Genomic DNA, 27,866 nt, shown 5'->3' with positions numbered 1-27,866 from the left:
AGATAATGGAGCCCTGATAGCCTCTTCCTCATGCAAAGTCTTCAGAGCTAGCTTTCTCATCCTCCCTAGAAAATACGCTGGTATTTCATTTGTGAATTCAAATAAATTTCTCACCTACCTCTGGGAGGATGAAATGCCCAGTGTCGGAGGAAGCTTCCGCCAGACCCTCTGAGCTTGTCAATTGTCCCAGTTCACTTTCTCCCTGGATCTGGCTTCTGAGAACGCGAGCAGGACCACAGGCAGCGAACGCATCTTCTGGAAACCCCTCTCAAAATGTGGATCCTTCCTGAAGCCAGCAGCAAGCTCAAGCCCGAGCTTCTCTGCACTCACTCAAGGAAAACAGCACTGCTGGGATTGAGACCCTGTTAGGGCTCCACTAAGCAGGGGGAAAAGTATGACTCCTACCCTCCTTTCCTTTGGATCCGATCGCCAGCCTGGGAACCCCAGCTTCTCACTCTGCAGGAAGTCACAGACCCCAACTTCAGAGTCATCAGCTGATCCCGAGCCAGACCCAGGCGACCGGTCAGCTGGTCGCAGAGCCCAAGACACTGAACCAGGAAATGTGCAGCTCGGCCAAAAATTAATAATAACTGCCGACGGAGCTGCTGGGGGTGGCGGAGAAGTCGCTGTTGCAGTGCTCGCATCCTCCGCATGCTAATGAGGCCGTGACGTCAGCAAGTCAGCCCCGGCATCTGGACGTCCAGTCCCCGCTGCCCGGCGCTAAGATTTATTTACATGTAAATTAGCCTCGCCTTCCAAATCAATAATCCCCAGGCCCCTGGGTGGGAAAGAAAGCCTTTGCTGGATGCAATCGCTCTAGCTATGCAACCTCTAAAGGAGCACAAAAATATCACATATAAGAAGAGAGGCTTTAAAGATACACGCCAATTTTTTTTTTCTTTTTGAAGGCTGCACTCTTGTGTGCCGGGATCAGATCTGGGCCCAGTTACTAACCTGAGCGCCTGTTTTAGATTATATGCTGCACCAACCCAGAAGTGAAATGAGAGCTCTTTTTTTTCCTCCCCCATAGCTGCGTCAAGTCTTCAAATGCCTCTACTTTCTTTGCAACTTTCATTACAGTGGGTTTGCTGTCTTGAGACTATGTCATCCTTGAATTTTTGTGCATCCCCAAAATAAAACACGACTGTCTGCTTTCCTCAGGCGCCTGCGTGGTGAATTAGCCACCGCCTCCCTCAACTTCAGCCTCCGGCTCGCAGTGAGCGTGAGAGATGACAAAGCATAAATCTGCCCAGGGGCATTTGAGGACCCTTAGAGAACGTTGCTTCCATCTCTCCATTTTACAGATTAGGAGACTGAGACTTTGGGTGAAGAAAGGCCTTTTGTCAAGGTAATGCAAGGATCTTAACAAGAATAGGGCAGAACCTACACTTCTTGGACCTCAGACTGGAACTCGGATAAATATCTCTGGGTCTCTAATCTCCATGCCCCTGTATCAGCAGAGAGGCCTAACTACACATCATGAAGAAAGAACTCTACAGAGTTGGGTAGCCCTGGGTTCAAATCTGACTTTGTTTTCTGTGAGTGATGTGACCTTGAGCAAGTAACTTGCCAGATATGGTCTTTAATTTTTTCATCTGTAGCATCTCTTCATTCAGCTAAGTATCTTCTATGTCACGCACTGTTCTAGGGACGGGGTATAGAGTGCTGCTGTCTCCTAGTTTGAGTTTGAGTGCAGTAACGTAAAGATACTGCAGGGAACTGCAATGAGGATTGACACGATGCCGTACACTCAATAAGTAACAGCTATTTCTTACATTTTTGATGAAGTCAGAAAAATTCACCAGGGCTTTCATTCTACTGGATGGCCATTGTTTCTATCCTCTTGAGTGTTTCCATGGTCATCTTTTATTATGTAAGACCAACTGTGCTTCCAGTGCTGCCTATGCAGTCTGCTGGCCGGGCGAGGGGCAAGTGCAGACTAGGATTCTGGACTCTGTGCTGTGAGAAGCCAGTGCTGAGGGACCCTTAGGCGGAGCATGAGGGAGGGCTGGGGAGGCTGGGGAGAGGCGCAGGCCACCACACACGGGAGCTTCCCGGAGGACAAAGTGGTCTGCACGGTCCCTTGGGCCCACTCCCCCGCCTGGAGAACCCACTCTGATGAGCTCTGCCTTTCCAGCGGGAGTTCCCGGAGCTTCAAATGAATTTCTTTGTTGGATGTGGGGAAGTTAGATTATGTCTTTTGTTATATGTAATTGTATCAATAATGCTTAATAACTTCTTTCAGAATGCTTCTCTCTGGTTTACAGAAGACTTTTCATGGGGAAAATCATGGGACCTGGAATAACTTCGCTAATAGAAATGGAACGCAAGCGAATGAGTAATACTCTGCTTTAGGTCTCCATCATGCACGACTCAGAGCATGTGGGGGATGTGGATGGTTCCCTGAGACCTCAATATCCTTTAAGAAGGAAATTAATAAAAAAGATTTGGGGCCACCAGTAGCCAGGTGGAAGCAGTGACACCTTACTCTGGTGTGGCCATGGACAAATTGCTTCAACTTTCTATGTCCTTGCTTCTTCATCTGAAAATGGGTCTGCTACTCTCTGATGTCCTTATTATAGGCATGATCATATGAGACTTCTGCAAAGTGATTCACTGTCAGTGGACTAGCAATGAAGAGGAAAGTTGCAACTAGAAAGTGAAAAGAGATGAATCTTCACCTGGAGTAGATGCGACACATGGCTACCAACTTCAAAAGACATAATAATATAACACAGGATCTGGAATGGAATGCCTGGGGACAGACCCTGGCTTTGAGGCTTGCTAACTCAATGACTGGGGGCCTGAGTTTCTCACCTATAACAAAAGGGACAATATTAGTGCCCGCCCTCACAGGGCTGTTTTGAGGATCAAATGATCCTCAGTGTGAAGCACCGAGCCTAGCACACAGCAACTATTTAATACACGTTAACTCTTGTTAGTGGAATTAATGATGCTTCCACTGTTAACTTTGGCATTAATTAGTTACCTAGACAAAGTTTGAAAGGTGGTAGGGAGCTGGTCAGTGGAAGACTGCCAAATCACCCATTCCTAGGGCACAGCTCAAGGTTTCACCTGATGTGGGTGTGCTGCTGACAAGCTCTTCCTACATGAAACACTACCAACACTTTTCAACTGCTATTTTAGGGAAGAAAGCAGCAAAAAATGACCAAGAGGCACCAGGACCTCCTTCTCTGAGGCCGCACCATAGACAAGACGACTCTATTTGTGGGATACCTGGATGCTTCATCCATTCATTCATGCAGCCATTCACTCATTAAATGCACTCCTACTATTTGTCAGTCACTGTGTTAGGCCTCAGGGACACCATGGGAACCAAGACAGACATGGGCCCTGCCTTAGAAAAGCTTAGAAATGAGAGGGGAAGACAATTAGAGTAGCAAGCAATTAGAGTAGCTGGTGATGCATGTTATGACAGGACGTGTGCAGAGTTCTCAAAGGTCTAATTGCAGTTAGGAGGGGGATGGCACAAAAGCATGTTGCCCAAGTCCTTTCCACAGCATGTGCTCTGTGGCCACAGCTTACTGACGGGGAAGCTGGGCATCTAGGCAGCATCTTTGCACAGATTATGGAATAACAAAATCCAGAAGTCAGTAACTCCTTGTGACAATTATTTCATCCTGGAGACCATTATATTCATGATTTTTAGAAAATATGCTGTGAGGTATTAGACAAGGTGAGCCAACAACAACTTTGGAAATTCTAGAGCCATGATAAATAGGAACAAAACTTACACTTTTTTATAAAAATGGTCAAATTCCACATTCATGACAGTAAACTTCTTGCAGGCGGGGGAGAACAGGAAATACATATGAACAACTCAATCAGGTATTTACTGGGGATCTATAATATGCAGGACACTCTTGCTAAGAGACATGGATGCAACTACTGACCTTCAGAACTTTCTACTTAGATAGAATAAAAAGATACTTACATAAATGGCCATAACTACATATAGTATATATAGGAAGGGAGACAAGGAAGTCAGAATTGATAGTGGCTGAGGTGATCAGAAATCAGGACAAGTGTGATTTGAGTCAGGCTGAAGATTAATTTTTTTTTTAAATGAAAAAACAGTTTTATGCAGGGGTTGGGGTTGGGGGCAAGCCTTACTAAACATGACAGCAAGGCCGGAAGTGGTAAATGAACAGATGGGTAAAATTGTCAGTCAATTCTTAGCTGCCAGAGAGGGTGTTGCAGGCAGGAGGAAGAGCTTCAGTATGAGAGAGAGGTGTTAGCACAAATGCAGAAACAGAAAGACTCATCTGCACGGGTACGAGATGTGACAGTGGCAGGTCGTGATAAAGAGGCCACTCCATATGTGCTAGAAAATCAAATCATCTGTCCATTCTTGTATTACTCAAAATCTTGTTAGAAGATTAAGGAGAAAGGATAAGCGACTCACAGCTACTTAGCTTACAGAAGAGAAGGGTAAATGACAATAAGGGCTGTGCCTCCTGTGTGAAGGGCTTTGAGGAAGATGGTCATAATGACAATTTGTATCTCCATTCCCTAAGAGGTGTAAAATTAGAAGCAATGGATTTTTTATGAACTACAGAGGGATTTCACATGGCCCAAAGGATGGCTTTTGAATACTGAGATGGTTAAGAATGGGCATAGGTCACTCAGAGCAACAGTAGCACCTTGGTTTTAGAAGCACTTTAAAAAGATAAAGACAGTACCAGCCCTCACAGATGTGAATTAATACCTTCTGGTCTGCTATTGTGAAATCCTAATTACTGTAAGGTTTCAAACTACTCATCTAATACAGATCATAAGGTCATTTCAATTTATTTTATTATGAAAAGTGTATGTCTTGTGTGTGTGCATATATATTTTGTAATATATATAGACAGACAGACGTAGAGAGAGATTTATATAGTTTTATATAATCTACTTAAGAGTAGTTCTCTGACACTTAGATTTCAAAATCCAATCACCTTTTTAAAATGGAAAGAGGAGGCTCACAAGGAATTGTATTAGTTGGAATAGGCCAGGCTGTGGTGTAGTAACAATTGTAATCTCAGTGGCCAAACACAACAAAGATTGATTTCTGCCTCGTGCAAAGTTGGCTGGAGGTCCAGAAACTCTCCCGGCACCTCCCTTCCAAGCAGTGACTCAGGGATCCAGTCTGCTTCCTTCATGTGTCTCTGTGATTTCAACACTAATTTCCAGGTAAGAGCAGCAAAAGAAGAGGGAACTGGAAAGGCTTTTAAGTGCTTCAGCCTGGAGGTGGATGACATCACTTAAATAGGTTAAACTTGTCCCATGACCTCAACTAACTGCAAGGGGTCTGGGAAGTGTATGCCCAGAGGAGGAAAAACAGACAATGGGGAACCCTGGTAACAACTACCACAGCTGTCAATTATTATTTTTGTCATGTAAATTCATTTTAAAAAACAGCACAAAAAAGCTATACTGTCTGAAAGTAAAGGGATGCCTAACATCAAAAAATGATGAGAGTCCTAAGGGAGCACCAGAGATCAGTCACATCTGTTTTGCCCCAGAAGAGAGAAAATAGAAAACATTCCATATTTTCATTAATTTTCAAGCAGCAGTATCCAACCCACATGAATCATATAGAAAATAAATGAAACTTACAGACCTCAAACACTACAGGTAAAGATAAATAAGGCACCTGCAAAGTGGAGCTGTCTTAGGGGAAAAAAAAATGCCCAAAAGGGATTCTCCTCAATAGTTTCTAACCATTTTCCAATTCAGACTTACAATAATCTGCCTCCCTCAACAGACATGGCATTGCCATTGAATGAGACCAAACAGAAAGACCTGAATTCAAATCTGCCTCTATTACCTCCTAGCTGCACGATTTGGTAATAGCCACTCACCTTTTCTAAGCCCATTTCTCCATCTTTAAAATCGGGGTATCTATCTACCAAAGGCTTGGGGAAGATTAGACAAATTAGATACAGTACTTTGTACAGCACCTAACATACAGTAGGTGGTACTCTGACTCCCCATTGGTTTCCAGACAGGTGAGCAAGAATGACAGGTGCAACTAAAAGTTATAAAATTGTTCATCATAAACACAGGGATGACCCACACCCAGCATCCCTCTTTTCTTGTCCATTCATGTAAATTCCATATCATAAATGCTTCTCAGACCATGGACACATTTTTATATCTCGTGAGAAATAATCGGCACACTTTAAATCCAGAAAAAAAGGCCTTCCTTTTTTTCTTCTCCATCATCCTAGGAATCTGCCTCATTTCATACATTTTAATTATTTTTGATCCTAATAATCTAATGCATAAAATTTTAACACAGCCTTTTATCCTCTTTTAATTACATTACTTAAAAGGAGAAAGATGAACAAGCTAGCATGGGCAAATCAAAATGAAAGACTGCTGAAGATTTCTCTCCTCCCCAAAAAAGATGAAAAACCTGCATCAATAATTTAAACATGCTTACCACTGCACATTTCCATGAAAACACTGTTAAACTGACATGATATGCTAGCAAACATTACTTTTGTTTTAGATAAAGAAAGCTTCACTTCTTATGGCAGCTTTTTGAAACTACTAATTTTCATTAAACAGATGAGTAGAAACCTGATTTTTCTCTGTGTAAATGACTACAAGAACAAGTAAGCGCTGCAAGAGGATGCCCTGATTTTCTAGCACTTCCAAAATGCAGGCATTCGAGCTCTTACACCCTTCTCTTGGGAGAGAACACTGGCAAAATGGAAGACATCCCAGAAAAAGGCTGAAAAATTCTCTGCCTCATAAAAGAGCAAGCTCACAGCCAAGACCTGGCTTGGGAAAGCTATCCTGGAAGGCAAATGTCCCAGATGTATAAACTGACAGTGTTTTTCATCAGGAAATGGGAAGGACTTAGGTGTCAGGTGGCTGACGCACTTTATCTCACCATAGTCTCAAACCATAGCTTTTATTCTCCTCTATTGTACATATGAGGACGCTGAGGTTCAAAGGGGATAAAAGAATGACACAAGAACCCACAGATGAGATCTAGTGAGTGATTATGATCCCTCGGTTAATCTTAATGATTACTTAATGCCTCCCTAACTGGACTGTATGCTCTCTAAAGGCAGGGTCCATGCCTTTCTCAGCTCATCATTCTATTCCAAACATCTATTCAGTGCCTGGTGACCTGACAGCTAATGACTGTTTGTTGAATGAATATAAAGGCTGACAATTATTTTTCTTGTCTACAAATGAGAGGGAATTCAGGATTATTCCTGTAAGAACATCTCTATTCATCTGCACTCCAACATAAATTTGTGAGTGGGAAATGAAAGGATGGGTTTAAGCTCTCCGAAACCCTTTCTTAGCTTAGCTTCTGTGATGTCATCTCCTTTGGTTTCCCTTCTACCCTCTGGCTGTCCCTTCTCATGCCCCTGGCAGGTAAGCACTGGCATACCTCAGTACTCAGTCCTGGGACTTCTATCTTTTCTGTCTACCCACACTTCTTGGATCTGGCCCAGAGTCTTAAATACCACTTCCCTGCTGACAACTTAAGGCCAGGCTTTTTAAGAACTCAAGGCTTACCTACCCACCTGCCTATGTCACATCAACATTTGGACATCTAAAAGGCTTTTCAAATTTAACAAGTCCACAGATCAGTTCATATCTCCCACAAATTACATCTGCAATATTCACTATTTCAGTAAACATTTAGCCATCTTTCCAGTGATTGAGAACAAACACCTCTGAGTGATCTTTCACTCTTTTCTTCCTCTTGTCCCTGACATCTAAATCAGGAGTTGGCAAACCACATCCCACTGGCCAAATCCAGTCTGCTTCATGGTTTTGCAAACACCATCATGCCCACTCATTTATGGAGCATCTATGCTGCATTCACATTTCAACAGCAGAGTTGAGTAGTTGCAACAGAGTATGGCCTGCAAAGCCTAGCATATTTACTGTCTGACCCCTTACACTGAACATTTTGCAATCCTTGACTAGTCCTGATGGCTCTACCTTCAAAGTGTATGCAGAATCTAACATCTTCCCACCACCTCCACTATTCTCACCCTGCTCCAAGGCACCGGTGTTTCTCTCCTGGACAGAGATACATGCACTATCAGCTCTGGCCTCCACCTTTCTACCTTTGTCCCCCTTCAGTCCATTACAAAATTGCAGCCATAGTGATTGTCTGAAAACAAACATTAAAGCATATCACACTTCTGCTCAAGACCCTCTGGTGCTGCTCATCCCAGAGTAAGGCCCTAAGAGAACTACGCCTCAGGATATCTTTGGTACTATCTCCTGTACTCTCTGCTTAGCTGTCACACAAACACTAGTCCTTCAATGTGCCACGCACACGCCAGCCTCCAGGTCTTTGTCTTTGCTCCTCCTTGTCTGCATGTTCCTCCTGTAGATACCTGCATGGCTCTCCCTCTCACCTTTTCAGGTCTTAAAAATGACACCTCAGGGAGGCCTTCCCATCCTATCCCAAATCATCCTCCCTCCCACCTTCCTAATACTGCCAAACCTTTACACTACTTTATTTTCCTCCTTAGCACTTCACATTCTTTAAAAAAAGTCTTACAGTTCACCTACTTTAAGTATGCAATTCAATAGGTTTTAGTATATTCACAGATTTGTGCAGCCATGATCACAATCTTGTTTTAGAACACTGTCACCAACCCTCCATGCTCTAGCCACTAGTAGTCACTCCCCATTTACCCTATGGTTCCAGCCCTAGGCAAAAGGTAATATGCTATTTCTATAGATTTGTGGATTCTGAATATTTCATATAAATGGATCATATAATATACAATATTTTGTAACTAGTTTCTTTTACTTTGTGAAATATTTTCAAGGTTTATCCATGTTGTGGCTTGTACCAGACCTTCCTTCTTTGTTATTGACTAATATGCCATTGTATGAACATATACTTTGATTATCCATTCATCAATGATGGACACTTGGGTTAGTTCCACTTTCTGACTAGTATCAACGATTCTACGATGAACATTTGTGTACAAGTTTTTCTGAGGATGCACATTTTCATTTTTCCTGGGTATATATCTAGGAATAGAATTGGTGGATCATGGGATTATTCAATGTAACATTTAAAGGAACTACAAAACTCTTTGCCAAGACTGAAAAATTAGCTGTTAATCCTATGGTGGCTCTCCTGTATGTGATTTCTCCTGCTGCTGTCAAGTTTTACTCTTTGCCTTTGTCTTTCAACATTTTGGCTATGATGTGGTTCACTGTGGATCTCTTTGGATTGCATTAGATTCCTGGATATGTAGACTAATATTTTTCATCAGATTTGGGAAGTTTTCCACTATTATGTCTCTAAGTATTTTTTTCTTCTTTTTTTTCTCTTCTCTTTAGCTCGTCACATTATGCATATATTGATATATATGTGCATAGTATATTCCACATTACTCAGAAGGTGTTCAGTGAATCAAATTATCATTCCATATACCCTAAACCATATACAGTGATATATGTCAATTGTTTTTCAGTGAAACTAGAAAACTTCATAAAAAAGCTGTCCATTTTTCTTCATTCTTTTTTTTTCCTGTTCTTGAGATTGTATAGTCTTTATTGATCTACCTTCAGGTTTACATACTCTTTCTTCTTCCAGATTAAATCTGTTGTTCAGCCCCTCTAGTGGATTTTTCATTTCAGTTATAGTTTTTAACTTTGGAATTTCCATTTTAAAATAATTTTATTGATATTCCCTATTTGATGAGACATTGTCATCATGTTTTCCTTTAATTCTTTAGATATAGTTTCCTATAGTCCTTTGAATATATTTGTAAAAGTAGCCTTGAAGTCTTTGGCAAATCTGACACTTAGGCCCCCTCACAGATAGGTTTTCTCATCTACTTCTTTCCCCATATGTAAGGGCCACACTTTTCTGTTTCTTTGCATGAGTCATGGTATTTTGGTGAAAACTGAACACTTTAGGTTGTAGAAACTGACATTACCAAACTCACCGACCTTGCCTCCAGCCTCCACTCTGCTTCCAATTCCAACCCATTCTCTTCAATACTAACAAACCCCCTCCTTACCTGGCTCTGGCCCATTGCAGGCCCCATAATAATCATTCTTCTTACCTGTCTCTTCTTACCCTGTATAATGAAGTTCATCAAATCCCAAGTCGGAAAAATCTCTAATCAAACTTTCAACCAGCTTTTACTCAGAAACTATCAGCTTCTGGCCACAGGAGATCCCTCACCCTCACGTGACCTCCTCACCACACGCTGAGATGGACCCCTCTCTCCGCTGGAAACTGTTCCTGGAAACAATGGCCACAGACGCCTGGCTTCTGGCACCCGTATCCTCTTGGCACCATTAGAATCAACAAGTCCTCGACCTATGGTTACAGGGAACCTTCATTGATTTCCAACCTGAAGAAGTCCACATCTACTCGTCCTTACTGTGGGGAGTCCTATCAACCCTTTCCTCCCGGTCCTCAAGCCCTCACTCCCTTCTCTGCCCCCGTTCAGCAGGAAGCAGTCAGAGAGAAAGCAACGTCCACAACCCCATAGAGGAGAAAGGGGGGAATGAAGGGCCCCCGCCAGTACGATGGCGAACTTCCGGCTTCTCTTCCGGGTCCTCAGTTCCCGACGGCGCCACCTAAAGACCAATCACCTCTCTCCCCACTCCCACTCCCAGCACCTGGCCAATAGCCACCAGCCCCGTAGAAGTAAAACCACAATCACCCCATGCCCCTTCCTATATAACCCAGCACCTTTCCCCAATAAAGCGGAATTCTCCGGTGAATTGCTGCTGTGTGTCGCTCCTTTCCTTTCATAGGTAATATAGCAGCCCTTGATCCTGACTCCCTCTTCCCTTTTCTGGAGCTCATCTTGTTTGTTTGTTCACGGACTGGCTAGATGAGCTGAGTGAAGTCTGTCTCACCTGTGGTGTGCAGTCCCTGATGTTGCTCCTCAGGACATGGACAGTCTCCCTGAGCACCTGGCTGGTCTCTACTTACTGGTATCACACCCTGCTGTTAGCCTCCATTAATTGCTGATTGTTCTATTGTTGCTGACAGTATCCTGGGGCATAAGTTGCTCCACAGTCTGATGTGACTAAAGCAGGCCTCCTTTACAGGGTGTTGCCAGTCTTTGAGGTTGCCCCTCCCAGGGTGGAATCACAGCCCTACACTGAGAGTTAGGTGGTGAAGGAGCCCATCTCCTTGGCTGCACACTCCCAGAGTAGAGTACTTATCGCAGTGATCTGTGTTGGTGGGGGAGATGAATGGGTCACGGCTCAAATGCCAAAGACTCATTCTTCTTACCAAGATTTAGATTTCTCTAAACAGCTATTTCTCCACTTGCTACATACCCTTGGGACAATTTTCAAAGACTTTAGACGGTTGTTTCTTAAAAACAATTCCAGAATCAACTGATTATTTCCCTGGTTAAAGGGTGTGCTCTGCTCCTTGCACTGCCATTTTGCAAGCTGATGCCCAGCACTTAGTACTCTTAATCACTCTATGTTTGAGTTGTTTGTGCTGCTATATGGTCTGTCTCCCTACAGAGGCCTAGAAAGTAAGCTTTAGGGGATAGGGGACAGGATTTTTGTCAGTCTCACCCAGAACTGTGCCCTGAAAGCCTGGAACAGTGCCTGGTAGAATGCAGGCCCTCAGTACGTATGCCTGAATGACTGAAGTGCCCATGGCCCACAGCCTGTCCTATGTATGTCATGTCCAACCATAAACTGCCAAGGCTGATGATCCATTTATGGTGTGATAATTATGAATAACTGCAGTCCTTTATTTCCGCATGACATTCTTTTGCAATTTCCTCAGGAGCTGATCACAGTCCTGGCTGTCACACCTGTGAACATCATCACACAGGTGATGGGTTGAGAAAAAAGTATGAGAAGTACAGCTTTGGCATACATATCCCTCAACCCACCACACTAGATTGTCCCTTTGTTTCTTTTAATCTTACATATCCATTAACATCTATAAATAGCTTGCTATAAAGGCCATCTAATTTATCTTTGTTTCAAAGGAGGTCCTCCTACAACAGAACTAGCCCTGGAATTGGGAAATTTGTGTTTAATTCTGGGCTCTGGCTCTTGCTGTCTTTGTGACATTAGGCAAGTTACTTAACCTCTCTGTTCTTCGGAAGTCGTTTCTGAAAAAATGTGAGTAGTGGTGATAAGCGTAATACCTCTTCCTGTTGTGAATTCAAATAATCTTCACAAAGCACTCTGCATAGTGTAAGATACACCAGGAGCATTCAATAACTATTAAGTGCTGTTATTATCTGTAAAATAGTAATCATAGACCTGCTACCCATCACATTGGGGTGATCTGTGCATCTGATGAAAGCAGAATGTTTGTGTAAGTTGTTGTGTAAAGTTACCTTCTTAGAGCTATAGAACTAAGTCTTCCTGGCCTGCTGGGCTGACAAAAAGCCCCACTGGTGTTTGTTTCTGCTCTTGTTCATCATTCTACTCCTCCAGGCCTCTGTTCCAAACTCTCCACTCTTAGGCTAAATCAAGTCCTGCAGGAGATCCTGGGAATCCTGTCTGAAGACCCTCACCTTCCCACAGGGAGGAAGTTCCTGGGACAAGACCATCACTTGAACACCACCTCCCAGTCACCGTATTGCTCAGCAGAGGAGCAGGGTAAGGCAGATCCAAACTACAAAAACCAGGCATCAGGCCTTGAAACTCCTGCTGAACTGAGCAGTGGGAGACGGTTAGTTATGCACTGCAATGTGCTTCCCTTTGGAGAAACTGGTAGTGTCATCCTAACGTCTGGGAGACTGAACATTGTGAGAACCAGTGTCTGAAGGAGAGAGAAGAGCCCCCCCAGTGGCCAGAGACCTCTGGATTAAAGGCACTCTGTTGTTGGGGCATGTCCAAGGGCACATCCTGCCCCTGCCCCTTATTATCAGCTATGCAAATTGGGACAAGTCACTTTTCTTCTCTCAGCCTCGTCTAACAGTCTGCCTCACAATCTTTCTGGACCATGTAAGATAATACAGATGAAACTGCCAAGCCCACAGCAGATTCTTAAAAATGTTTACTGAATCTGAGCGTAAACATACCATTGGTCCTACTCGGCACAGTGAGGGTGTCCGAGGCCCTCTGGTTTGAGTGGCTGTGAGCATGCGCACAGCAGTCCACACAACCTTCCTTCCTGCCCTACTCTGAGGCCCATGGAGTCTCTGACAGCCAGGCCGGTTTTCCTGCTGCCTTCTTTATTCTTCCTGCTCCCTGTGATGTCACAGATCGGCCCAGCAAGGGGAAACCCTGCGGTGCGTTCTCAGGGTCCAGGGGACAGGCCCGCATGGGTGGCAGAGCAGGCTGCTGTGGTGAATTATTTAGCACCCCTTCTCCGGAGTAGCAGCCCCTGACTCATCCGGCAGAAGCAACATTCCTCTTCCCTTAAACATCACATGCAGAGCCCTGCTGGGGGCCGAGGCTGGCGGAGTGCTCGCTGCTCAGCTCATCACAGCTGGGGTGGCTGTGGAAGGATGGGCTGTTAGGAGCCCAGCCAACAAGAAGATACACAGAGGGTGTTCAGCTCGCTGGGAGGAGGGGAGCTGTATTACTGGCAACCAGAAACCCCAGGAGGGGAAGGTCAGAGTTGGCTTCCCACAGAAAACAGGGATGCTTCTCCGAGGGATCCTTTGGCAGAATTGAGTCAGAGATACCGTGTGCTACCCAGAGACGCTCCCAAGGCCCCTAGTCCTTCGGGGTCCCTAGGATTAGTGCTATCAGGAGCACTTAGCTGTAGGGACACTGGGGGAGAGGAGGTTTGTGAGCCAGATTTAAAGGTGACATCCACTACATATACAACACTTAATTTAACCCTCATGACCACCTTTCAGGGTGATACCAACTGTCTCTTACCGTAGACAAAAAAAAACCCTGATGTTCAGAGAAACCAAAATAGCTGTTAACTACAAACATTCCTCTAATTTCTGAGTCTGTTTCCTTTTTCTTCTATTTATTGCTGTTTGTAAAATTTCCACTTCATTTTCATTTCATTGCCAAGTCTGCTCTTCACATTCCACCCTGGGTTTGCACTGATCATGACAGAAGATATCTTCGCTTTGGCCAGTTAATCCGGAAGCCATCATACCCTCCAACAGACTCGCCAGGTCAAGGGGAGCAGTTGGGGAAACAAGGTACCCCAGGGCTAAAGGGCAAGTTCCTTATGCTCATCATAAATGCAGGGTTAGCCAGCTGCGGCCCCTCTTCATGGTAATAATGATGAAGGAAATACTGAATACGCACAGCCAGCATTGGAGGTGGAGCCTGGTCATCTGAGTGTTCACAGGCCTTTACGGGGCTTCTGCAGGCAGGTTTCAGAGTAACCCCCAGCAACTCCGACGGGGGCCAGATAGAGGAACAAGGAGTGAGCAGTGGCGCGAGACTGCACAACTTCTGAGGGCCCCTGCATGGCCGGCTGGGGGCCTGGAGGTGGCATCCAGCCCCCCTGTGTTGTACTGGACCTAAACCAGAGGCTGATAAACAGTGTACATGCCCAAGTAGAATATATGTTGGGCTCTGAATGCCATATGGTCTCTGTAGCACCTACTCAACTCTACTATTGTAGTGTGAAAGGTGCCACAGACTATCTGTAAGCAAATGGGACTGCTATGTACCCCAATAAACCTATCAAAACAGGCTGCTGGGCCACATGAGGCCTGCAGGTTGTGGCTTGCCAACCTTACATCTGCACAACAGCTTTTCTTAAAAAACAAAACAAAACAAAACCTGTCTGAAGATCTGGCCACTCTTAGTTCGAGCTTCCAAGAGGCAACAATTTAGCAGGATGTGAATGAGGCAGCCCTCTTCAAGCGGGGGCCACTCCAGTTTTCCCAAATTCCAGGGTGGAGAGTCAGTTCACATTTACTATCTTGCCTGTTTTCTCATTTATTTATTGACATACACGTGCATTTGTGCACATACATGTGTGTGTGTGTAAGTGTATATGCTTGTGTGTGTCTGTATATCTTAACACTCAGCAGCTAGCAGTACTTCATATTATGGAGATATTCCAATAATCTCCAAGGAGCTTTAAAAAAAAAACACAATGTGAAGCCCAGCTGGGGGCTCCAGACCTTGATCTGTCCTTGAAACTGCAACTTGAGCAAGACTCTGACCATCCCGAGGCATCAGCTTCCTCTTGTGTCAAATGCAGAGACTGTCCCTCCCAGGATCACTGTGAGAACAAGCCAGTTAGACAGCCTGGGGAGGCAGCATGGAATGGCGTAAGGGTCAGCCCTGCAAATCATGCCTTCAGGATCAGCCAGGTAGGGGAAAGGCTTGGGGCTGTTTTTCTCCTGCATCCAGTATCTAAACAATTCCTAACACCAAAATGGATAACACCTCACCTCACTGGTCCCCTCATCGCCCACCTCACACCCTACGGATACGAGCCCGTGCAGAGAAATCCCTCCCCGAATATTATTTTGCACCAATCAGCTGAAGGGCTCTTTGGAGAGCTCAGAAAGTCAGGTATGACTTCTAATCATCTTTTCTCTTTTTTTGCAAGCAAGCAGCTTATGGGATCAGAGGTCTTATCTGGAGCCTTCCACCCTCTTCTTTCCATCCCCACACTGATCCAAATAAATAAATAATGTGCACATAACTCTAATGATCTTTTCTTAAAGAAGGAAAAGGGCATATTTAATGTCACCTTCTTAGTAGGCTTGCTGGAACCTTGCATTGAACTAAAGCTACATGAACTGAGCACAGCTTGTCAAACTAGACATTTTTCTTGGGCCTTTTCTTGAAGGAATTCCTCCTCCCCACTGCTGTCCCCCTTTACTCCACCTGTACCCTTTCCCCACCCTGTCTACCTCAGAAAAGTTCTCACGAAAGAAGAGATGAATGTTCAACTTATCTCCGTAGAGTGTTTTACAAAGAATCACAGAGATTCTTTAATTGGTTACAAAAGCTAATTTTCCACTTACATTACACAGCAACAATTTAGTCTACATCAAACCAGCCAACCCTGCGAGTCTACTTTGGCAGCACCATGGCTGGGGGCCAAGGTCCTGGAACTTTTGCTTCTACTACCTCCACTCCCACACTTGCAAGGGGCCACCAGGGCTGTCCAGTTGCTCCTCCTCGGGTGTGCTCCACCTATTCTGCCTCCTGTGTGTCTAAGACGCTGAGCACCAGTCTACAAACAGCAGTCTGTGGCCCCTTCTGGCATTAACATGGAGCCAAGAGCATAGGCTGAGAGATGCTCAAAAAGGAAAGAGAGGCAATGATGAGAGAGGCTGTAAGGCTTAAGGGCATACTTACTATGCCCCAGTCATCCCAAGATAGAGAAGAATTATCTCCATTTGAGGGATGAGAAACATTGAGGCTTAGGAATTTTAAGCGATGGCCCTCAAGAAAAATAGAAAGAGAACAGTGATTTGAACTGAGGTCTGTCTCGTACCAAGCCAATGGCTTTTAAATGCAGTGCTGTACTGAGAGGGTTGAGCTGTGATGTGCACACAACTCTAAAAATAGGGATATAGGGACGGCGTCCCTTGAGGGCAGGCACTTTTTATTTTTCTTCTGTGGACAGTGGTGGAGAGGGTGCTCCCAGGCAGGGCCTACAGCTGGGTTTCTTGACAGTTGCCATATGCACAGTCTGTGCCAGATCCTTCTTTGTTGGGCAGGTGTGTGCCCATGTTATACAGTGTTTATCAGCATCCCTGGCCTCTACCCATCAGATGCCAATAGTGCCCCTCTTCCCTGCTGTGATGACTAAAACCATCTCTAGATAGTGCCAAATGTTCCCTGGGGGACAAAACTGCCCCTAGTAAGAACTGCCAGTCTGGAAGTGGTTTAGAAATCCTACCTTGAAAATGTTACTACTGCCTCTTTGGGAGCCATACAAGACAGAGATTAAGAGCCCACATTGTGGTATCAAACATACCTGGAGTACAATCCCAGCTCTGCCATTTATGAAATTGTGACCTTGGATGAATCATTCAACCTCTGTGAGCCTTTTAGTGTAATATGGGTAGATAAAAGTATTCTGAGGATTAAAGCAGAGAATGAAGGTGAAGCCCTTAGCAGAGTACCTGACACATTCACAGTGTATTAATGCCTACTGGTAGTACTGTGATAAAGAAAAACACACAGTTGGAAGGTGTCAAAATTAATCACTTCATTTCATAGATGAGTAAACTAAGGCTTAGCAATAGGAGGCATTCATTCTGCTTAGGACCTGGGCCCCTTCTCCAAGAAATATGCGTTTTTCGGCCACGGCTCCTTCTGCCCCATAATACTGTATCTTTGAGCCTCCTACTATGTTATTTCTGTACTAACCATGTTCTTTCATCTCATCGTTGTTAGTATTCCAATTTGTGGCAGCTAAATTATGGAGTCTTTGATGAAATACCAACCCTCTATTTGATGGAGCAATGAATCAAAGACAAAAGAAAAACAGGAGGGAATAAAGTGTTAACTTGCATGAAGCAGTGGCTCACAGACAACTGTTCAGCATTGGGGAAGTCATAGAATTTTGGCCTTGATATGCTGCTGAAACCAACTCCAAGCATGGAATAATGTGTTGTTTGATTCTGCTCAAGGAAAATGTGGGTGACACCACTCGGTAACCACAGCTAGAAACCCCGGGATCTCAGAAAAACACCATCTTGCTATGCTCCAATTTGTACACTTATGTGTACCTGGTCATTTGAAGGGAAGTTCTGTGATGAGCTAGCTGGGGGAGGGAGTCATGTGCTAACTGATGCAGAAGTTAGTCGCTCACTTAAAGAAGTTTGGAATAAGCGTCAGGTTATATCCAGAAGGGAGCCATGCCTGGCTGGGCTGACATTCAGTTACCTGGATTTTGGGGACACATGCTGATTTGAGCTCTCCTGGATACGATTAAAATACCAAAATCCCCCCCGTTATACACCCCTTTTCCTGGAAAACCTCACCGCCACAGTTGTCATTTTAAAATTTCATCTGAGGGATCTTGGTGATGCTCAAAGGTGAACCTCACCTTTGAAAGTTAGAAAATAATTTGGTGATTGTTTCAGGTAACCCAGACCAAGCCCACAGCCCTATACCCTACACACCCCCACCTTTTAACATTAGGATGAAAGTCTGTTTTCTCCCTTTTTGATCTTCTAGTTTTCTCCACTCGATAGTGCCTGTCATCTGGGTTCAGTGATTATCAAAGTTCTAAAAGTGTAATGTGCCTACTACAGTGAGGAATGCCAGAGGAGGAGGGGCCAGGATCTATCCACAGTATTCATTTCACGGCATATCAATACTTATTCACAGGAAGGCCTTCACGGGTCAATCTGAAGTCCATTTCTAAAAAGTTATAGATTCGGGGCCACAGAATTTTGTAGATGAAACACCTGAAACCAAAGCAGGTCCTGTCACTTGTCCAAAGCCCCAGTGCAAGCCAGCGACGACTGGAGGGGTTGCCCCTGGAATCCAGGCTTCTCGACTGTCCGGTTTCCAGGACCTAATCCTTCTTTTGCAGCCAGGCCCGCTGATCAGATGATACATATTAATGGTCTATATTGGTTTTTTTCCCCTCATTTGAACTGAAAGCTCCTAAAATATAGTTTAATAATTGCAGCTATTACTATGCATGCATTATAATGTGCACAGAAGATACAAATGAGGCTTTTATGGAAGTGGCACGATCCTATTTATATTACCTTTCCATGTATTTATAGGCTATAGATTACCTTTAAGCTTTCTGATTTTAAAAGAGTAACACTCTAAAATGACTGCTATTCTCAGGGGATAAAGACACTTTATTTTGCCATCTTTTTGTCTTGCATCATATGTGACCTCTGTGTCTGGCTGAATCAGGCTTTAATTGTAGGTGGATCCTTTTGATTCCATTGTTTAGCTAATGCAAAACTTTGCAGCAGTGAGGAGCAAGGCACTAAGTTGCTTCTCCTTACTTAAATAAGATACCACTTCAAAACAAGGAATACGTAGACTAAAGTACTTAGGTCATAATTCAAGTAAGCTGGGTCATAACCATGACATAGGATAAAATTAACTGCTTCCCCCCTAAAGTTTCTTTATCAATGTGATGAGATACCAAGACTTCCCATAAGATAAGCCTTCTGCTGTAGGATACCACTGAGTTGACAACATAAATCGATTCTTAATGAAGAAAATTAATTTAATTAGGAGATACAGCATGGAATTTCATTTTCTAATGGGCTTCACACAAAGTAGTTACATAAAATCACTTTGAGATCAAAGTGACTTTGGGTCTGGACTGGTTGCACCACCTTGCCACCAACTGAGAAATCAGCCATTCATTCCTTAGGTGGGTCAGGAAAGCTGAGAGCCTTCCCATGGTCTACACACCCCAATCCATAAAACTTTAAAACCCATGCTCTATAAAAACTTATGTAACTAAAACTTTATTCACCAACATTTTTTTTGCAATAGAAAGCTGAGCACTTAATACTTCTTTTTTAAAAGGCAGCCCACCATCTTACTGGATGAAAATTGAAATGCACATTAGAAATAATTCACTTAGCATACGTTAATTTTCATGAGTCATTCCCACTAACTTCTTGCAAATGATCTGTCTTGGCAAAACAATGTTCCACCTAACTTCTCTCCAGCCTGCCTTATTCATTTCAAGGAGAGCATTTAATAATGAGCAAACAGCGAATAATGAGGCAAAAGATGAAAATTTGCTAGTCAGTTCCAAAGAGACGTTGCCTCCCTTCCCCAATAAGTTTCCAGTCCAAAAGGACCAAGGATAAGTTAATTAATGTGCAATCAGCATGTGGATGCAGGGACATGCATAAATTCAGTAAGTTGCAGGCTAATAATTAAAGTCTGCCACATAAACAGCAAAATGCCAACCTCTGTAGCTATCAGGCAGGTGGCAACTTGAACTACAGATCAATCACTGCTCACATCAAAGAAGCGAGAGGTGAAGCCAGGGAGACAAATCCAGCTGAAAACCTTGTCCTTCCATTTGATAATGCATCACCCCTCTTAACCCTGTCTCCATATTGCCAAATATGGCAAGTCTTTTATCCTAGACTCTTTTAGGAAACAGAATCAAACAATAATAGTAGACTCCATAGAAACCGTGATAATGTTCCACCTTGGCTAGTGAAGAACTTCAGTGAAGCTGAGAACTATGCTGAGAATTTAACTCCTAAAGGAAATTCTTTTTTGATTCCTTACCCAAAGCTGTAATTTAAGGCTGTGATATAAACTCCTCTGATTTACAAATTTACTACTTCTTCAGTATGATGTACTACCTATAAAACTAACAATGTTTCCCCTTGCCATAGAGCAAAACACCTACATTAACAGTCCAAGAAAAATAAAATAGCAGCCATATTAACTGTGATACCAGCCATAGTCTTGCCTAATGGAGACCCAGCACAAAATTATCCCTTGCCCACAGACCACACAACCACCATTCATTACTGCATGGCTCACCACCCCAGTGGAGGAAGTTACGCTAAAAATGCAGTGAAGGCCACACAGCCCTTTTCCTTGAACCCTACAGCTCATCTGTTCTGTTCCACCTTAGAACATTCTGCAGTCCAGGTCTGAATCCCTCCCACCTTGTGGGGATACTTACACCACAAATGCATCCCTGTCCCCCACACTATCATGATGTTCCTTGAGGGCAGAGCCTGTTTCGTGGAACACGTAATGCCCAGCAAAGCTCCCAGCACACAGCAGGGTGTCTACTGGATGCACTACCTGTGCAGCTTATCAGTTTCTAAACTGCTTGCACGTGGAGCCTCAGAGGCAGCCCTCCCAGACACCTGATGATGTGGGCTTTTTTTCATTTTCCTAAAGAGAAAACAGAGGCTGAATGACTTGCTCAAGGCCTGAAAACATTTATTAAAGCACAGAGGTAGAACTGAACCCAAGATTTCAAATGCCACAACTGCTTCGCTTCCCTCTATCACCGAAGGAAACACTGGTGTTGCTTCTCAACGATAGCGTCACTAGTTAGAAAGTTTTATGACAACGTGACTGTTACAGGGTCTGCATGGCAAGCCCTCCTTCTAGAGCTGATCCTCACAGGACTACAGGTATTATCTCATCTATCGATAACTTGGGCTAGACAATCTTTGCTGTGAGGGGCTGTCCTGTGCACTGTATTTGGCAGTATCCGTGGCCTTTACTGGCTAACTGCCTGTAGCACCCCTTCCCCAAACTGAAAATCAAAGATATCTTCAGATGTTGACAAATACCCGACGGGGGAAAAGGAGGAGCAGGTTACAGTGGTTGGGAACCAGTGGCCTAGACAAGAGGCCAAGTTCACCTTGCCTGTAGGTAGGCACATGACCCAAATTAACTAACTGGAGTATCCCAACCACCTGCTCCCTGCCCTTGATTGGTCCATGGGCATGCATGTCAGCAAGGCACAGCCAATCAGTACTTTTTTCCATGGGGAATGCATTGATAAGGATGCAAGAGTAAGGAAGACTTACTCCAGAGATCATTGTCCTCTGAGGTCTGGAGCCTGCCTGGAAACAGCCAATACAAAGGAGGGCAGATGCAAGAGAAGAGAGAAAACCTTTATGATGCTGTGTAAGGACATTCGTCCAATAGTGCCTGAAATAAGCTCCGCCCCTCAGAAGTTCCATAAGCCAGTAAAACCCTCCTGGATTATCCTAGTTTGACTTGCAATTCTGTACTTGGCAACCCAGAGGGGCTTGCTTACTACAGTGTGTGAGGCCCGATGTGGGCTTCCCGTCTAGCATATAGTGAAGGTCAAAGGCCTTTTCTAGCCCAGCAAAGCCTTACATGCTCTGGTGTCTCCCCGCTCCCTGCTCACCCAGCCCTGCTCCAGCCCCTTGCTGTTCTTCCATACCTCAGACAGGCTCTCTGTATGCGCTGCTCCCTCTTCCTGAGACACTCCCCCAGCATCAGATGCCCCACTTCCTCTGGCTCTACATATAGCGTGCCCACTCTGGTGGTACAGAAGCAGTCACAAGATCCCCTTTAACATCTTTATCAAAAAGCAAGGGTCCGTTTTACATACCCAGCAGAGAAGTCTGGTGAGCCGTCAGAGATTAGGGACTTGCTCACATCTGGGTGTCTGTTACTCATTGCTGCTCATTCTAATTTGCAAGTCTGCAGTTTTCAATTTCTTAGTCTGTGTCTGGGTCCTTTCACCCATATTGGGCTTGCCCTGGCTGCAGAGCAACTCAGTAACATTTGGTGATTTAAGATAATAACATTTCGCATCCTGAATTCCAATTCATCCAGTATTCCATAAATATGCACTAAGATCCTAATAAGGCCAGGCTCTGTCCTAGGCTTTGGGGACACATCAAGGAACACAACAGATATAACCCCCTGCCTGGATGAACCATCTGAGTTGGGGGTGTCGCTTGCCACTTTGTACACAGACATGATTTACTGCCTGCCTGGTCAGACATTCCTATGGATGAATTCACATTTTAATGAAACACACTGGAAACATTATAGCAAGATGATTAAGAATGTATTTGAATCAACTCAAGATGGCCTTAAAAAGCATGCCATAGGCATAGCCTGCATCCATTCCAGCATTCTCCCCTCCCTTATTATGTGCCTTCCTTTCTTTGCACTCTGCCACTGATCTTGTGACCTTGAACAAATTATTTATCTACTCTGAGCTTCCACTTCCTACTCTGTAAAACGAGGGTAGCAATAGTTTCCTACCTTCTAAGGTTACTGGGAGGATTAAATGAAGTATTTCAAGACGGAAACTTAACAAAATGAAAAATATGAGGTAACCATAGGGAGATAACCTGAAGCAAAAAAAGCCTATGAAAATTACCTCCCCCACCAGCTTTCTGTCCTAGTTAAGTTCATACTTGGTCACCACTGAATATGCTCTCCCAGGTCAACCATGAGCTAGAGGGGTCAGATGGAAGTACACCTCCGTCCTCACCCATCGGTTGACTTGTTGAGGAAAACAGCATAGAATTGGAAATTCTCCAGGTAATGCAGTGACAGACTGGTGGGCATGCTCCTGTATCATGCCAGTGTTGATCCTTTACCTCTAAGAAATGCTTTCTTCCATGGCAGAATCAGTCTATTTGCTGGTTAAGAGTACTTTTAATATATACAATATGCAAGTTTTTCAATATACAAGTGGCATGAGCTTTTCTCTGAGCTTTCTATATCCCTTCCCTGTCAAACCAGGAGGCAGTGTGCACAATTGTGGAGCTCTGGCATGGGAGCGAGGGAGCTTGTGAGGAAGGGTCAGACAGTAAATATTTTGGACTTTGAGGGCCAGGTAGTCCATGTCATCTCTGCTATGACTATTCAAGCCTGCCCCTGCAGTGTAGCAATAGCTATAGACAATACAGAAATGAATGGGGATGGATGAGTTCCCATAAAACTTTATTTACAAAAAAAGCTGCAGGCTGGATTTGGCTAGGTCATAGTTTGCAGACCCCTGAATTACATGTTGTCTTTGGTACCTTCTAGTTTTGATTTCCATGATTTAATTATTCAAGATTCACCTCCCATCCGGCATTATAGAAAGTCTCAGAGGCTAAAAAGTTCTAGGTTGAAATTAGAAGTTCAAGAAATAGTAATGATAGTGATTAGCTATTATTTATTAAGTGATTGTGTGACCAAGTATTGTCTTAATAGCTTTATGTGCATTATCTCATTTTGTCCTCAGAGCAGTCTGTTGAGGTACACATCCTGATTGACCTGATTTATAGTAAAGAAATGGAGACTTCAGCAAAGTAAGTAACCCATTCAACATCATAAAAATGCGGAGTCAAAGAGCTGGGATTTGAACTGTTGCCTGACTCTAAAGCCCTTGCTCAAAACTCCTGACTATAGGATTGTCACAAAGTTGTTCAGAGACTTATGCCTGCTGGTTGCTATACCGCTGCCCCCAGATTTTCTCCCCTGAGTCCTCCAGAAGTTCACGTGAGAAACCCTGTCCTTGCATGCCACATAAATTAAAAGGTCGGCCTAAAAATAGCGCACGAGTTCACTACTCTAGATGATGAATTGCTTTTTAATGCATAATAATTGACTCCTTGACTCCAAGACCTCGCAGAGGCTGGAATACCTACAGCATGCCTTATTTGGAAGGCGACCACAAGACAGGGGCTGGATCTGTGGGTGCAATCTGCAGTCGCTCACCCAGGCAAGCACGGCCCTAGGTAAAGAATTCTTTCAGAAGAAAGAAAGGGGGAAGAAAAAACACACCAAGACCCAAGGGCCTACATTTTACCCTGGTTTATCATAGTTAAACTGATCATAAGCAAAACTCTGAAGCAGCAGGGACCTTGGAAAACATCAGCAGGCAGTCTGGAATGTGCCCGGGGTCTGCTGGCTACTCTCATCAGTGCAGTTTCAAGGTGGGAGCCTGCTAATGCTCCATTAGCACCTGTGCGCTGTCTCACTTGCTAAGTAACTTCAACAAAGTCTCCCAGAGCAACCGGCCATTATTAATGCCATTTCTTTGGGGCCCTCTGATGGGTGGAGGTTTGCAATAATAGAGGTGTAGGTTTTGGTTCAGACAAGTTCCCCTCTCCTGCCTGGTGGTAGACAACTGCACTCTCCAGAGAGCTCTAGTCTCCGCAGGGCACAGTGAAAATGTTAATGCAACATAAATATTTAATGGCTCTTTCCTTGGCTTGCTGATGCGATTAAGTGGGAGCCTTATTACTAAAACCTACTTCCACCTCTTCCTTTATTTATGAGCTTTAGTCCTTTACACTAACACACAGCCCAGTTTAGACAAACTGAAGTCATGCATACAGTAGAAAGAGGAACAAACAATCCAATGACAGACGGTCAAAACCCGTGCAAGCCACCTTCTGGCAAGAGGCTTTCCTCCTGTTCCCCAGTGTGACAGACAGGGCTGAACCACAGCTAGGTAAGAAGCCACCTCACGAGCACGGATCAGCTCTTTCAGGGTGATGGTAAGATTCAGAGGAAGGTGAAAAGTTAGGGCCCCAGAATCAATTCCTCACCTCCTAAGTAGCCCAGGCCATTTATTATTAGTATAGATTATAGATTATATTTGACCAACAGTAATTCATCTCGGTGGATTTCCTTCTTCTCACTGACACGGCCCTACTCAGTCTTTGAGCCCAGCTCAGATGTCACCATCTCTCGGAAGCTTTACCCATCCCTCTGTCCGAATCAGAATTAATCACTCCTTCTGTTGTAATCCTGGTTGCTTTATTGAAAATGTTATTATAGCTTTTATCACAGGATGACTTAAGTATTCCAGTCAGGATGAGTAGAGTTTAATGTGAAAAACTCCAGTCCGGCTGCCTGGCTTGGCCACTTCCCAGCTGTGTGGTCCTGGGTGAGTTTAACCTGTCAACACTGTATTTACGTATCTTTATATGGACATGATGATGGTGCCAGAAAGGACAACTGTGTGATTATGTGAGATAAATGTACTTAGCAAGAACTCAGATGTTCTAATAGCCGGATATCTGCATCTATATCACACACACACATACATATACATACAGACAGACATGAAGTTGCAGGCTCTGTCTACATACATAGAATATGCACAAGAATACGGTATGTACAAGGAACCTGAAATCTCATACCTATCTTTTTTCAGTTTCCCATTCAGGATATGAAGTTGTGAACCTGGTTGGCTAAATTTTAAACCATAGTAGTGAACAGAGTCACTTTCAAAGGTGACATGCCCAGGCACTGTTTTCTTGCTCCCAAGTCCTTCCATCCAGGCAACTTGGTAGGTAAGTGGATATCTGACAAGGTGTACCAGATTTTTCTCTGCACGCTTGCCTGCAGTTTTTGGTCACTATGCTAGCTTCCAGTTCTGTGTGACTAGAGAAAAATTTGGTAGGATCTCAATTTGCATCAGTTTTTAGGGAGAAATGGGAGGCCCCATTTAGGCTTCAGTCATAGTCATGGGCTCTGGAACAGCCTTTACATGGTTCTCCAGTGAAGCATGGCTGTCACCCTTCCTCACAGGTACCTTGGGAATGTCTTTGGAGGGAGTAAGGGTACAAATCACCTGTCACCTCATTCCTACTCTTACGCATTTGGACCTCCCCAGAGTGCTTGAGGGCAGACGCAGAAGAGGGAGTGGAGACTGTGGAGTTGGGTGGAACCCATTCAAATCCCAGTCTGCTACCACAGGCCTTGGGGAAGATGGTAATCTCTCTGAGGCTCACTTTCGGCTCTTGCTACACAGGGCAGAGAACTCTAGTCGCTTCTCCCAACATCTCTCCTGCCTCCTCAGCAGCAGGAGCCCAGTTGTTATCCAAGCCCACCAACAGCTGGCAGAGACGACTACATTTCCCAGCCGCATCTGCACAGATGTGTGGTCACGTGACCAAGTTCTACAAAGGGCAGTTAAAGGAGAGACTTTAAGGGGTTTTCTTTAAAAAGAGTTGATGTGCATTTCCTCCCCCTTTTCTCTCTTGCTGCCTGGAATGCAGACATGGTGGCAGTAGTTGGGTTGAGGGAGTGACTCTGAGGAAGTCCTATGCGGAGGTCGGAAGGGCAGGCAAAAAGAAACGTGGGTCACTGCGACATAGTGAAGCCACCAGACCAGCCCTATACAGCCACCTCTAAATGTTTTTTACAGGGAGAGAAATAGATGCCTAACTCATTTATAAATGCCACTGTTGAGATTTTCTCTGTCCTGTGCAGCCCAGCTTAATCATTGCTTATGCATAAGGGTCAGTAGTAATATAAATAAAACTATTGCCTGAAAGCCAAACCTAGCCCACCACCTGTTTTCATATGGCCTATGAGCTAGGGGCTATTTTTAGAGATAAGCATTTGCAATCTGATGCTACAGAAGAGTTACTAACCACCACTGCCTTAAAAAGGAATTACATTCTTCTCATCAGTAGGCCTGTATTACAAAAAAGTTATGCTCAATTACTATCATATTTTGAATTTTGTGGAAATCTGTTTTATTTGGTGTTGTTGTATAAGTACCAATACTCTCTCCTCGATTTTACCACTTGACTCACAAAACCTAAAAATATTTACTATCTGACCCTTTATAGAAAAAGTCTATTGACTCATGGTATAGAAAAGTCTGAAATACATCACCGGTCATAAAGAAATGGGCTCAATAAATGATAGTTATTTTTATAACTAAATCTTCATAAGAGTTTGGCATAGAAGTTGCTCAATTATTTGTTTATTTTTATGAGATACTGTAATCCTACAGCAAAGTATGGCCTAATTCTTTGTTGACTTGAACAGATAAAAAGCCTTCTCTGGCAGCTGTAGTTTCCTTCCCACCTCTTGGTCACCAGGCAATAGAAAATAAACAGAAGAGCATAATAAAGACACTTTTAATGTATTACTTCCCATGGCCCCCTCCTCACTCCATCCCTCAGAGATACATACTTAAGGCCACTTATCAAAAAAGGGAGCAAAATGGATAAGACAAAGGGACAAGACAAGCCTAATTTCATTTAGATCTCGCCAGAATGTTTTGGTAACTGGGCCTAATATCCATCCTATATTTCCCTAGCTTTGACAAGTGTGAAGTGCCAATCTGGCACCAAACTAATGGAACCCAAGACAAAGCCACATATGCTTTATCCATGCCCCTATTCAATCTGGGGATCCAGGAAGAGTGTCCTATGCATGTAACACCAGGAGCACTTGAAGTATGAGTTCCAACCTTCCCCAACAAAAGGAAAATTATATGACTGAGTTAAACCACAGCTCCTAACCTTTTCGGGCAATGGTGCCAAGTTTCTGGCTCATGCCCACACATCACTGCCAGTCTAGGCCAACTCCTCCCTCCAGCCTCTGCCCCCAACCTCCAGCTGGACACACTTCATCGATAAGGCAGCTGGGTTGCTGCAAATTCCAAGCTTGGGATTATGAAACGGGGGTGTAGGATTACGTGAGTGGAGGCCCAAACGGAGAAGGAGAGGGCCATTCGGGGCCCATCACATGTCCCC

At 44.1% G+C, this 27,866-nt stretch overlaps 1 protein-coding gene across 4 annotated transcripts in view; it reads right to left on the bottom strand.

Annotated features, from left to right (window-relative positions):
• Positions 1-27,866, bottom strand: part of PRICKLE2 (prickle planar cell polarity protein 2) — a 303,043-nt gene that overhangs the window by 105,563 nt on the left and 169,614 nt on the right. The window contains exon 1 of one of the 4 annotated variants that reach the window (XM_036877994.2): positions 406-1,755. The exons of the other annotated variants lie outside the window; for them this stretch is intronic. Within the exon in view, the coding sequence (XP_036733889.1) occupies positions 406-653 (248 nt within the window). The 5' untranslated portion in view covers positions 654-1,755. Of the gene's footprint in view, positions 1-405; positions 1,756-27,866 lie in introns of those variants that run through there. 4 annotated transcript variants of the gene reach the window in all.

Source organism: Manis pentadactyla, chromosome 1 (assembly GCF_030020395.1).
Source record: "Manis pentadactyla isolate mManPen7 chromosome 1, mManPen7.hap1, whole genome shotgun sequence".
In the NCBI taxonomy this organism is placed as follows: domain Eukaryota; kingdom Metazoa; phylum Chordata; class Mammalia; order Pholidota; family Manidae; genus Manis; species Manis pentadactyla.
This window is presented reverse-complemented; position numbering and strand designations above follow the sequence as displayed.